This window comes from Ciconia boyciana, chromosome 22 (assembly GCF_034638445.1).
Source record: "Ciconia boyciana chromosome 22, ASM3463844v1, whole genome shotgun sequence".
Classification (NCBI taxonomy): Eukaryota; Metazoa; Chordata; class Aves; order Ciconiiformes; family Ciconiidae; genus Ciconia; species Ciconia boyciana.
In genome coordinates this window covers 911,532-925,028 of record NC_132955.1, presented here as the reverse complement: position 1 = coordinate 925,028, position 13,497 = coordinate 911,532, and the positions used below count along the sequence as shown (strand labels likewise).

At 44.3% G+C, this 13,497-nt stretch overlaps 1 protein-coding gene across 3 annotated transcripts in view; it reads right to left on the bottom strand.

The window, feature by feature from the left end:
• Positions 1-13,497, bottom strand: part of ACLY (ATP citrate lyase) — a 33,726-nt gene that overhangs the window by 5,032 nt on the left and 15,197 nt on the right. For 2 of the 3 annotated variants that reach the window (XM_072886021.1, XM_072886020.1), the window contains exons 6-20: positions 12,651-12,730; positions 11,384-11,518; positions 9,396-9,510; positions 8,785-8,921; positions 8,313-8,374; positions 8,020-8,137; positions 7,707-7,861; positions 7,203-7,293; positions 5,981-6,010; positions 4,085-4,226; positions 2,043-2,211; positions 1,422-1,526; positions 982-1,178; positions 731-812; positions 249-359 (exon numbers count right to left, since the gene is read on the bottom strand). In XM_072886021.1, coding sequence (XP_072742122.1) covers positions 249-359; positions 731-812; positions 982-1,178; positions 1,422-1,526; positions 2,043-2,211; positions 4,085-4,226; positions 5,981-6,010; positions 7,203-7,293; positions 7,707-7,861; positions 8,020-8,137; positions 8,313-8,374; positions 8,785-8,921; positions 9,396-9,510; positions 11,384-11,518; positions 12,651-12,730 — 1,729 coding nt within the window. The remainder of the gene's footprint in view (positions 1-248; positions 360-730; positions 813-981; positions 1,179-1,421; positions 1,527-2,042; positions 2,212-4,084; positions 4,227-5,980; positions 6,011-7,202; positions 7,294-7,706; positions 7,862-8,019; positions 8,138-8,312; positions 8,375-8,784; positions 8,922-9,395; positions 9,511-11,383; positions 11,519-12,650; positions 12,731-13,497) is intronic. The other variant, XM_072886022.1, reaches the window with a different exon arrangement.

Here is a 13,497-nt window from a genome sequence, read left to right as displayed (position 1 = left end):
TATTAGAATCTGTTGCATTCCCTGGGATCTTTGGGCTCCCTTTACAAGTATGCAAAATCCCTTGGAAATCTCCAGTGGCAGACTGCTGACGCAGTAAAAGCTTTTATCATTTATATTTATTAAATTATGAATGTTAAGTTGCTACTGGCAATTCCAGAAGGTTTAGGCACAGTGAGAAAAGTTGGCTTTTTTCTTCCTGTCATGGATATGTATTTATTTCATGCATTTGCCCCCATTTTTGCACATACCTCTGAAGAGAACATGGTGGCACAAGTACCAATACACCAGCACACCACTGGCTTGGTGATACGACCTTCTTTAATACCCCTGCAGATCTTATACTCTTCTGTGCCTCCAATCTGCAGAAAGAAAGAGCTGAGCTGGTTCAAAACTTTGCACTTTGTAGAAACCAGTTGCGAGATGCACATGGAAGCGTTACTTGGATTTTTATTCTCCTTTTTCATTGAGTAGCAGCTGAAGGCTCAGAACAAAGCCTCCTTATTTGGTGGTTGCTTTTTTTTAAAGTAGGGGAGACTGTGCTTGTCTGTGGATTACACTAAATTTCTTTTGATTAAAGAAGCATGAAATAAAAATTCAGACATTCAAGAACAATATGAATAGCTGCCACTTATCTCTTAGCTGTTATTTAGCATCTTTGCAGCCAGGTCAGATGCTCCCAAAACAAAACACTTGGGTATTTCTCAGATAGGAGTGAACTGGTCTCACTCACCTCTCCAAGTACTACAATCATTTTCACTCCTGGAGTATCCTCATAACGCAAGACATGATCCATAAAAGTTGAACCAGGATATCTGGGTAGAATACAGGGAAAATGGTAGAAGTTGAATTTGTTTCATAAACTTTTCTGAAAGAAGAAAAATTAACAGCTAACCTGCCCTTCTTCCTCCAAGTTACTAACAACTCTTCTGTTGACTGACTTAAAAAACCCCCAGTGTCTTTGTTGAAGATGCAGACTCCTACCTGTCTCCTCCAATGGCCACCCCTTCATAGACCCCATCAGTGGTTCGGGAAATGATGTTGTTGAGCTCATTGGACATTCCTCCAGACCGTGAAACATAAGCCACACTGCCAGGGCGGTACAGTTTTGATGCTAAGATATTATCCAGCATGCCTCCTGTGTTGCCTATTTTAAAGCAACCTGGTTTGATCCCACCAACCTACAAGAAAATTAGAGAAAGCCCTTTAAAATATACATGAAACTTAGGAACATTTCTGTAAGACAGTCTTGTCAGTGTTTCTACAAACAATGGAAGACAGTAAGGCGACCTTAAAATGAGAAACTATCATGGACTTTATATGACTAAAGACAAAATGGATTGTAGGATATACTTTATCCTTCAGAGAAAGCCGATCTGAAGATTAAGACAGATGGAGAAGAGGAGAAGGTCATCAGTTCTTACAGTTGCAGGCCCAATGATAGTGACTCCTTTTTTATCAGCTGTCTTGATCAGCTTGCGTGTCAGTGCCTCTGGAATGCCCTCGGCAATAATGGCAATGGTGCGGATCTGCATCAAGATAAAGAAACCCATTAGTACCCCACAGAGTTGCCACCATAAGGAACTCTGCAGGACAGGGGCCAGCAGCTGCTCACAGGGCATGATCAGCTTCTGCCTCTCGTCAGGCCTCTGGGAGGTCATGCTGTGCACTCTCATACAGGAAGGCCCAGTGCATGGATCTGCAGTCTGCTGTGACCTTCACAGCAGTCTCAATGCACTGTTCAGAGAATTTTTTTCTCCCCCTTGCACATTAGAGCAGCAATGTATTTTAACCGACCCAAAGTAATCACTCCTAACAAAGAGGTGCCAAGTTCGTCTTACACAAATTGCAAGTCTGGTGTTAGAATTTGCTACGCAACTCCAGTATCCTCCTTAGAGTCTACAAGGAGTTAGAATTGAGGTATTTATCTGTTAAGTTGGAAGACCAAGCCAATTTGCTAATGCCATCATGGTTAAGAAACACTAGTACCCTGCTGACAAGGTCTTCCTTCTTCTCTTGGGCTTCTTCTAGATCCCTCAACTCACCTGTGGATAATTCATGGTTTCAACAGTGCTGTCATAAGCAGAGCGCAGAGATGCAAAGTTGATGAGAACATCCACCTCTGGGTGCTTCCTCATGGCATCTGACATGTTCTTGTAGACTGGGATCAGGATTTCTTTGTGGCCCCAATAGAACTTCTGCCTGTGGTCACCACTATGGAGGAGAAGATGAAAGAGCCCTGACTCTTAAGGCTACTGGAAAGACAAAGGGATACAGTGCATGCAGACAGAGGAGTTTACAAACCCCAATTCTCAGACACCAAGACTGACTGTGAGACTCACTAGCAAGTGAGCGTACATGGGGAGGGACCATACTAACAGCAGAAGGTTCTTCAGAGTATAGAACAGAGCAGCATATGGAAGGAGACGGGCTAATGGGGACAGAGGCATCCAGCAAGATGAATAAGCTCTCCCACAGTGAAGTTACCAGAGCCTCAATTCTACTCCAAGCTGGAAGACAGAATGAGGCACAGAAAGAGTAATGAATGAGATGCATGCAAAGCTGTGTTACTGGGCTGGAACAAATACCGGACTGGGGGAACAGCAAACCAGTATCTGCCATGAACAGCCAGGACAGCAATGTGAGGGGCAGTCAACTTTCCAATTCTGCTACACTGAGACTCTACCCACCCTGCCCCACACATGCTGAAGGAGATGTGCCTAGGAAAGTTTCACTGTAGGTGTTGTCTTTTATATATGGTAGGTGCTCCGACTGGAATTTCATTGAAGTCTATACTGTTCAGTTGTTTAAGAGTCTAAAGATACTGGCTGTGTTCCCATACTGGTACGTTTGTAACAGAACATTCCAGGTTTTGCCAGGCTAGCTTCCTCCAAAAGGCCAAGCAGAATCAGATAATTATAGGTAGCCTTAAACTTTTAATCCTGTTGCTTTTTCTTAATTAAACAACTGCGACACTGCAAGGAGTTGCCACTCATCTATAGATGTGACTGTGCCTGCACTCAGTTTTAGCACCCTGAGGTTTGCACTTGCTGAGAAGGTCTTACAGAGCTGCAGTTATCATCAGAGCTGCGGACTAACAGCACAAGGTACTTAATTGTAAAGAGGGAAAAATTCTCTGCAGGACAGAGACTGATTAGACATCAGCTATCCTGGATATCTGTAAATACCACAGAAATTAAACAAGCCTCCTACCTTTGTACGTGCTCCCATCTCACTGTCCCAGCAGCAGGCCAGACAGCCACTCCTTTCCTTCTCCCTACTTGCCCTGTTTGACAGGGAGACCACCCCCCCCACGGTATAATAACAAACAGCTTATGCACAGCTGTGCTCTGGAGGTTCCTCCCGAGGGCAATTTGAAACACTCGATAGTCTCTCTCATCCCCGTTAGCTGTGGGGATCGGGTAGAAGAGGGTGAATACCACAAGAGAACTCTCTATCCCACTAAAGGAGCCGCATACTTCCTGCCTGCTACAAAACTACTGCCACTACAGGGAAGAGTATGAACAAGATGAACAGGATTTTTTTTTTTAAATTTTGTTTGGCTACATGACAGACAGACTGCTTTGGTCTATTAGCAGAGCTGCTCCGATTCTGGCTAATATTTGGAGGGGAAAATTCCAGCTGCTGCAGGCATGGATCAAGATGTCTCAGGCAAGCATGCAGCAAACAGTAGATGAGTGGAAGAAACCTTACATAGCCTTACTGCCTCTGCTATAAGCCAGTGGGCTGTTAAAGAAAGCCCAATTAGTCATGCCTTCCTTACTTGCCAAGTGAAGGAACAGAATTTGGACACCCTTTGAAAGAGCATGAAGTGGGACTTAAATTACGTGGCTAACATTAAGCTGTTTCAACAGGGCAGCCTGAAATCAATGGCTGAGGGAAACAGGAAGCAGTCTGCAAAGCCAACCTGATGGTGGAAGGGAGCATAGGAGATGGCATTAAGGCAGAGATGTAGACTAGGGCAGAGCTACCCTAAAGAACAGCAGAGACTGGAAGAGGAGGAAGCTAACAGAAGAATTTGAGGGAAGCAGTCAGAAAAATAATGCAGTCAACACAGGCTACTTACGTGAATGGATAAACCATGGCAGCTACTGAAGGTTCGTCCCGGGAGCAAACATAATCAAAGTCCAGCATTCCTTGCACAGCCCGTGTCTGCATCCCCCAAATGATAGCTTTGGTGTGACGGCTGAACAGGGTTGTGGCTTTACCTGCTCAGAGAGAGAGGGGGGGGAAAAAAAACCCAAACAAAACCACATTCAAAATGTACATCTGTGCAAGACAAAAGCTGCAACTTTGCCAAATGTCTGCTGAAAGTCTCCCAGACGAGCATATTCCCCTCCCTCCAAACTGAACCCAACAGGTGAACTGCAGGATGCAGTAGCCACACTGTCCAAATTAAGGAAGAAACTGTAGATGAAGCAGCATCCCCCTTCCCAGGATTCTGAACACAACAGCCAGGTTTTGGGTTTCACAAAATGGACAAGTGCTTGATCACAGGGGGGAAGCTGGTGTAGGAGAGGAGATAAGTGAAAACTGCCTCTTCCTCTTCTCACACAGGCCATTCATGTTCCTCCCAGATAGTTTTATTCTGCAAAGCTGAAGAGAAAGGGAACTTTGCATTTTATTTATTTGTGTATGGCCTACAGTCTGGGAGAACCACAGGAGGTTTGCCTCCTGTGTTTGTCAGGGCACCACAATAGGATGATAGGAAATAAAAAGAAAAGCAGGAAATAGAGGGGACAAAGAAACCAAAGGAGCTCTACATACTCAGCTTTTGTTTTCAGTTTTTTTGATGATCAGAATCCAACACAAACCTGATGGCTCCAAGAATTTAGATATGGCCCAAAACCTGGCTTTGGGGCACAGAGTCACAGGAAAGGCAACAGTTCAGCTAGTGAGGGTGGACTTTTTGCTTTAAGTATATTTACACCACTTGTCACAGCAAAACGTTGAGTTCCTCCCTTTGACTCCAGGCAGAGTTAATTTTAAAACTTCTAAGAACTCAGAGCTGATCCAACTGCTGATGCCAACTCAGTCTACCACTAATTTCTTTTTGGCTTTGAATCAAAGGTAAACAGCACTAGGGATTAAACAGGATACTGTTCTGCTGGCTTTCACAAGAAATCAGTCGCTGTTCTCCAACCCTTCATGTTCACAATTTAGATGCACTGCTGCATGACTTGTTATTAGGAAACTGCCTACCCTGAAAAATTCCGTTTATCTTGCAGGTGCCTGCAAGGAGGTAATATAAGTATTCATAGAAACAGGAAAATGCAGGCCCAGAAAGGGGATGCTATTTGTCTGAGACCACACAAGGAAGAATCTGAGAGTTCCCCTTCTACTGTCTCTCCTCTTAGGATAGGGGAGATGGCCTGGAACTCTACTTTGACACTGATTCAGCAGTTTATTCTCATCCAGCATAGAGCTCAAGAGAGTGCTTAAAGTCCCCATAACTTCACTGAGCACAAGCTTTAATAGTTTGCTGAACTGATAAGGCAACAAGAACATTTGGTTCATTCAGTGACTTCCGTGTCCTTCAAGGCTCATAAGCACAGCACCTGCACTATTTTGTTTCCCTTTGAAACAAAATGCCAGTTATTAGGCATGGTTAGGGATTCCTTCTTTTTGAAAGCAAAGAGAACAGCTTTTCACAGTATGCCTAGGTCTGGTTTTCTCCATAATGATGGCGAGGGAGGGAAGAAAAATTAAAGTTTGTTTGAGACCTGTCCCCCTCTCCCCCAGAAATAATAAGTTTTTGTGCAAAGGAATATGTGATCTGCAATTGAAAAAACAGATTAAAAATTCATATGGTGATAGCTAAATATGCTGGGCAGGAGGGAAGGGAAGGACCAGACAACACTGCAAACTTTTGGAGAGGGAAAAAAACAGCAACAAGACCAAGAACTAAAAAAGCCAGCTGCCAGCAAGGCCAGGCACATTCAGCTAGTCACATGTGTCCTACCTGAACCAGGTCTTGAAGCTGGGATTGAATCTGTTAAAGAGAGAATCACTCATGCAACAATATGACAGAGTTGGCTGCTGTCATCCCAACAGCAGGGCACCTGTGGCAGGGTGCTGCAGCTTCACTCCTCCCCACAGCACTCAGGCCTTTTGCATTTTGCTTTTATTGAAAAACAAGCGGACTGGAGCACTCTCCACTGTACTTCCTCTCCAGATATCTGGACATGAAATTTTGCCATCTAGAAACTTTTTGCTTATCCCAGCACAAACACGTTTCAGGTTCAGGTGGCGGTTCCTTGCACTGCAAGCTCCATGGCACACATATTTTCAACGTCTTTTTGAAGCATTGCTCATGCAAAATTCTGTGCGCAATGATTAAGAGAGCAGTAGGGGGTTTTGTGATGCGTTTCACTGGCATCGGATCTGAATTTTGCCATCATCGTGTCATACTGTTGTGAACGAGGCCAGTATCTCCTCACATTCAAGGGAGGAGGACCAGGACATTATCACATTAGGTCTCTGCCCAATTCTGTTGTTGTTTTATCCCCATACAACATGCTCTTACCCAATAAGGCTTCCAACAAATACGAGCAAAAGGTTGCCAAAGCTTTTGCATATCACCATGCTAAAGAAGCTTCCTACAGACTTCAGTAAAAAAAAACAAACCCAAAAACTAAAAAGCAAGACAGAAAACCCCACAAAAAATATACAACACACCGCAGAGTAACCTCTGACCCTAAATGCACGAGGAGTACGTCACGACTCCTGCTGAACTGACTGTAGAGCGTTCATCCAGGATGCTGCAGCATATACCAAGAAGGACTTTCTGAATACCTACACCATTCCAGCAGCATCCCATGGGAATACCCCCCAGGTACTTAACTAGAGAGCAGGCCTCTGTTCAGCAACCACAGCACAGATACTCTAACCTGTTGTCCACTGGTCTTGCATAAGGGGACATGGGAAAGCTGGAGTTCTCAAACTGTGCTGTTCCCTTCAAAGGAACATCCCAGGTCAAGGCACCTCTGACTCACCTTGTGTATGAGCTAACAGCACAACAAGCGACAACATTCTAAAAGCACTTAACTAAATTCAAAACAAAAATAGACAGGTACCACAAAATTGCTTCCCTTTGTATCCAGAAGAAAGCATTAGTCTAGTCCACATTCTGTCTTTTGGAGCAGAAGAGAACTGCTAGCAATCATTTCCAATGCTGGACTTACCAAGAGGTGCTGTTGATTTTGCCTTCTTGGCTGGAGCAATATCATCTGATTTGGACTCTGAGAAGGAAGCCGTTCTGCTTGGTGCTGGAGTCTGAAAAGATTCAGAAGCCAAGTCAGTAAGGGACAGCGTGCCATATAAGGCCTGGAGCATGTAGGAGGAGGTGGCCGCTTTGGCTATGCTAGTCTACAAAGAAAACCAACGAAAGCTAATTTTGAGATAGGACCATTTCAGTCAAGCAAGGGAAAACTCCTAAATGACCAAGTTCCCAGTAGATGCAAGAGTCACACTGTTGGTTTTGAGGGGTCACATTTTGTGCACAAGCAAGGTGGATGTTGGGAGGGCCCCTCCTGATACACCATGCAGGCAGAGTCACTTTAGTTTTCCTAGAGCTCTGTACAAATACAATGGTGGCCAAGATCCGTTTCCAACCTGTTCAGACAGGGGAAGCTGCCTTCAGGAGGCTCTTCACAAGCGTTCTCTTTCACGGAGGGGAACAAACTCACCGAAGGGCTGCCGCTGGCGTTGAGGAGGAAGTTGGCGGTGTGGGCTGCAGCAGGCGGTTGGTTGGGGATAGGCCGATGGCCGAGTGCCATGCCCACAATCGCGGTCATGTGAGTCTCCGTGCCAAAGACATGGATGGGGATCCCAGTGGTCTTCCCTGTGTATGCATACAAGAACAGTCAGCCTCGGTGGGGGGAAAAGGAACAAGATGAGCTTCTGCCAAAGTGAAGCATTTAACCTTGTAAAGGCTCAGCAGAAAGCAGGTGGAAGAAACAAGATGCAAGAACAAAACTTAAGGAAACAGTTGGTCCTTACCAACTTCTCCCATGACACGTAATCCTTCCTGGTAGTTCGGGCCTCCTCTTCGTACAAAGATCCTCACCTCATGCTCCTTCAGAGGGCCTTGGTAATCCTTAATCGCTCTCACAATGCCCTAAAAGAAACATACAGGACAGGTGAACTGGGCAGCCCGATGTTTACCCTGTCCCATCATCTCAGGAACTCCTGGATGAGATGCACTGTCAGCCTCAGCACAACGCTGAACTGGGGAGAATGGCTTGGGGTTGATGCCTGTGGGCATTTGCTGATACTTCTGAATAGTCACTTACTTTAAAAGTGGCTGCTACGTTGGTGAAGTTAGCAATGCTGCCTCCAATGATCAGGATTTTACCTGAGGGAAGAAACACACATAAATAAAACTGTTTTAAGAACACAGTGTACTGTAAGATCATGAAGCAGTTTAGGACAAAGAGAAACAATGCTGCAGTTCAGACTAGCCAATAGTTTGCAGGAAGTTGTGTTTAGCAGAGCCTGGAAGATAAGAGCTTTGTATCACGCAAGATTTTTTCTGATAAGAACCTCTTGAGCCACATTTGCTCTTTGCTACATGGAAAACCACAAGTCCTGTCTCTGAAGCAAGAGGTGAGAGAAATCCATCACTATTTCACTCAGAAGGCAGCAGTACATTAAAAGCTCTCCCAGGGAGGTCTAAGCATAGCAACAGCTCAGATTTGTTCAGTTTTTTCCCCCCACACGCAGCTTCACAGCTGAGCATCTTTGAAATTGCAGCAACTCCCTTACCTTCAGGGTGCTTCTCTCGTGTCATGAGGGAGAGAATAGTCTTAGCATAGTCATAGGTCTGTTGCTCACTTGGGGCTCCTGAGTATTCCCCATAGTTAGCCAGTTCATTCACACCCCCCAGGTCACAAATGGTGTCACTGTAAAAAAAAAAAAAAAGTTGTTTAAGAGGTTAGTTATAATTTGAGTCACTATAAAGGTCTTAATAAAGCACTCCAAATTCCTGGGAAAGAGGGACTTGTAACTGCTGAAAACTAAGCTGCTCTCCTCTTGGTGCCAGTCATGATTGATCTTGTTACACTTCCTAGATATGATGGGAACTCAGTGACTACCACAGCAACGATATTACCACAAACAGCTTTCAGCCAGCTTGTTTCTTTCCAAGTCAGAAAGAAACAGTATCTCAACCTCCCAGAATTAAATTATCTCTAAGGGACACTATATTCCACATCTTGGTAAGAAATCTGCACAACATCTTCATTCTGAAGAGGTCCCAAGCAGTCATAGCATGGGAAAGATTGCTTTAGAAGAGTCTCCTTTCCAGAGGCTGCATCAATTGTTTTCTTCCAGCACTGCAAATCCACCCTCCTCTCTGGAAACCTTGTTCCTGTTACCTGTAAACCACAGAGGCACCGCCACCAGCCACCATGGTCCAGATCCTGCCTTTGGGGTTGAGAATAGTAAGCTTCAAGCTGGCTCCACTCTTCGCATCCAGATCAGCAATGTAGGCTTCCTGCAAACAGAGCAGCATGCAATTTAAACTTCCTTCTGCATCCTCCTTTTCCAGACCACAGGGTTCATAGTGCTGGGCCTGTTTGGACAATGCAGAGCTCCCACATCTCCTGTCAACTACAACTGAGGGGAGAGCAGAACTACAAACACCATTTTTGTAAGGGACAGAGACCCAGCTTCATCTCTCAGGGGCCAGGACTGATTTGTGTTAGGTGTTCTCCAAGACAGAACACTGAAATTGGACTGGATATAGACAGCTTGCGCCATTCCCTCCGTAACAAATTCAAAGGGGATCAACCTGAGCATACGCTCAAATTTTGATTCTTTCTTGGAAAAAAATATCATATCCTCCAAAGAATATGTTGTCTTTGTAAGGCCTGCTGGCTTGCCTCTTGCTTGTCCCAGGTGAAGTCACAAGTGATTGCTATAATAAATTTGATATTACTTCATTTGCAGACTGCAGATCCAGTAGCAGATTTTTCCTGTTTGCACATCAAAAACTTTGGAAATTCAGCTGACTGTCGGTTGTGTTTCACTAAGCAGTACCCCACACTGGCCTTTCCGTGGACGGTGGTCTTTTCCTCCACTGCTCAGCCAGCCCTGGGAAGCTCCCAGGTTTCACAGTTCCACATATGACAGTCAGAGAATCAAATGCCTCTGGACTGAAAAGTCTCGTTCTGACCTTGTCTGCAGACTCAGACCAGAGGAAATTTAAAATCAACACACCCATGGCCACACACTCTCTGGCTGTGCTGCAGCCAAGAATGTAATCACCGAGAGAGCTGTAATTTGGCTCAACGTGGTGTTCCTGTATTACAGTGTGCTTGCCTGTTGTGATGCACTTCACTGGGAGTTCATTAAAATTCTCAGCAAAGGCATTGCCGTAATAACCTTCCCAGTGACTTGCAGAGGGATGATTCAGAGAGACAAAAACTGAACTAATCCTTTTAAGAGCAAATTGAGTTAAGTGTTGGCATCCAGCAAGCTACATGGAGAGAAATAGCTAAATGGACTTCCTGGCCACGTTACAAAAACCTTCCCCAACTGAAGCATAATTATAATTATTAAAATGAAAAAGTCAGGACAGAAATCCTTTTGTAGATGGCAGAACAGTCACCCAAAATAAGTAACAGAACAATTAAGTAGAGCTCTACTTCCAACAGTTTTTGAAGCTGCTGGGAGGCCATGTACGAAGCAGTGTTTATGCAACCAGTAGCACAAATTCAGGGAATTCTGAGAGGGAACAGGCATTTCTAAATTTTAAAAGGAAAAGGTTGCCTGCAGGCCTCTTCTTGGTCATCTTTTCAGGAAAACAGGTGTATTAACATCTTAACTTTTTCCTTTGAGGCTTGAGAGATGGTAATTATTTTCTCTGGATTCATACTTGCACGCAGATTTTGCACACAACTGCTACTCTACTCTCAGTAACTGAAACACTGACCATCAGCTGCCATGAGGCTGTCAATAACCAGTGCTCCAACAGAAAATAATGATGCTGACAGAGCAGTGATGCAGGCAAGAGCCATATAAGGAAGACTGTACAAGCACAGAGCTTTGGCACATAGCTGAATGAAGTTAAATATAAGCCTCCATTTTAGAAAGTCAAGTCTGAATTAAAGAACTGAAACAAGACCCAAGCAAAGATGGAAAGCAATTGCAGTTCAGAGTGCGATTATGAAAAGTCCTAATACTACAGCAACCTGTACTCAGGTTTGCACAAGCTGTTACCATGGATAGCAATGCCAAGGTACTTGAAACACAGCAACAAAACCCACAAGAGAGGAAAACCTCAATGCCATGGACGTACAAGGCATGAGGAATTAATCTTGTAGTCCACAATAGAGGGATTTGGGCCAGAGTGGGTTGTTACTTGCCTCTGGGTAAGCTTCCCTGCCAAAGGGAGGGGGGAACTCCACATCCCCCCATTTCACTTTGCAGATGTAGTCAGCAGTTGCATCAATCTTCGCAGCCAAATCAAGGATGTAGACACCATCATTAGTCACCACTGCATTTGAAAAAAATACCAGAATTAGCTCTGTTTTATAGAGCGCCATGCATTACAGATTTACTCATAAAATTTGATACTATACAGAGATCGTTACAAAAGCTAGGTCACCTTTGTTCCCCTTCCTCCACATCGGTCATTTAATTGTATTTACCAAACTGTCGTGGTTCAGCTTCAGTTGGCAACTAAGCACCACACAGCTGCTCAGTCACCCTCCCTCCCCGGTGGGATGGGGGAGAGAATTGGAAGGGCAGAAGTAAGAAAACTTGTGGGTTGAGATAAGAACAGTTTAATAATTGAGGGGGGATGGGACATGACAGGACTGTAATGGGGGGAGGGAGAGGGAGAGGGAGAGAGAGAGAGAACACCCAGGGGGAAAAAAAAAACCAAACAAGTGATGCAACCGCTCACCACCCACTGACCGACGCCCAGCCCGTCCCCAAGCAGCGACTGCTGCTCCCTAGCCAGCTCCCCCCAGTTTATATACTGACCATGATGCCATATGGTATGACCATATAGCATGACCATACCATATGGCATAGACATACTGGCCTTTGGCCAGTTTGGATCAACTATATTGGCTGCGCCCCCTCCCAGTTTCTTGTGCAGCTGGCAGAGCATGGGAAGCTGAAAAGCCCTTGCCTACTGTAAGCACTACTTAGCAACAACTAAAACATCAGGGTGTTACCACCTTGTTCTCATACTAAATCGAAAACACAGCACTGTACCAGCTCCTAGGAAGAACATTTACTCTATCCCAGCCAAAACCAGGACACAAACCCAGAAAGTTCCCTTAAGAATTAACTAGTGACCATGGGCATGGACCAGGCCCTGGCTCAGGTGCTGTTTTGTTCTGATCCAACAGAGCAGTTATGTTCTTCAGTTCTGACTTAACATCCCTTTTAATGGAATTTTTCATTTCCACCAGGAAATTAAGTAACAGAGAACACCTACAAGCAGTCCTCATTTTGAATTAATTCAACTAATAGCTCCGGGACCCATCACAGCCACTTCTGTACTTCTTTTGCATATGCCACCTAGTATTGTTGCGAACTACATAAAACAGAGAAGGATAAAGTACACATTTCAGTATTCTAGAACAGAAAGTCCTGCTCCCAAAAATATCTGTTACCTAATGGATTGATCTCGAGGTATGTGAAATATAGATCTTCATAAAGGTTGAACAGGCCACAGATGAAGCTAGCCAAGATGCTGTAAAAAAATTTAACACAAGTTCATTAAAGCAGCCAAATATAAAGCACAGCCTGCTCTGCTTCATTTCTATTAGTGGCAATCTGCAAATCTACTCTGTATCAATTTCTTTCATTCTCATTCATCTTCTCTGGAAGAAGCCTAGGTGATGACTCAAGGAAAGGAAGACCTTGATGACTCATCTTAATTACACTCCACCAAGCTCTGCTGAGAACACAGTTGCTCACAACTGTCAAAGATGTCCAGTCTGTTTAATCTCACCGAGAGACAGAAATGCATCACGGTCTCTCACTGTCAGATATGCATCTTTGTCAGAACTAAGCTTCGTTAGCTGGGATGGGGAAGACTGCAGTAAACTGTATTAGTGACAGGCTTCTTCAGCCTTTCGGTGCTGAGCAATGCCATCAGTGATTACATTATGTTTGGAAAAATCATGACTCATATTAAGATAACTAGCTATGGGCATCTCATTAAAGGAGATGCAGAAGAATCTTTGAGATCTACAGATAAGCTTGCAGTAAGCAAGAGAATACCTTCTTAGACTAGGCCAGAGTAAGGGAGAGTACATTTCTGAATTAGCAATGAGATTCACATCTTATCACCATTTCTACTAAATAAACTCTTCTATGCTGGCACGAAGGATCAAAATTCAATACATGTCTCTGACATCCAAGAGGTCAAGACTTCAGTAGACTGAGAAGCGCTCCTCTCAAGTGAAGGCTCAAGGTACTACGAACACTTATTTTGAGATTTACAAGAAGCTCGGA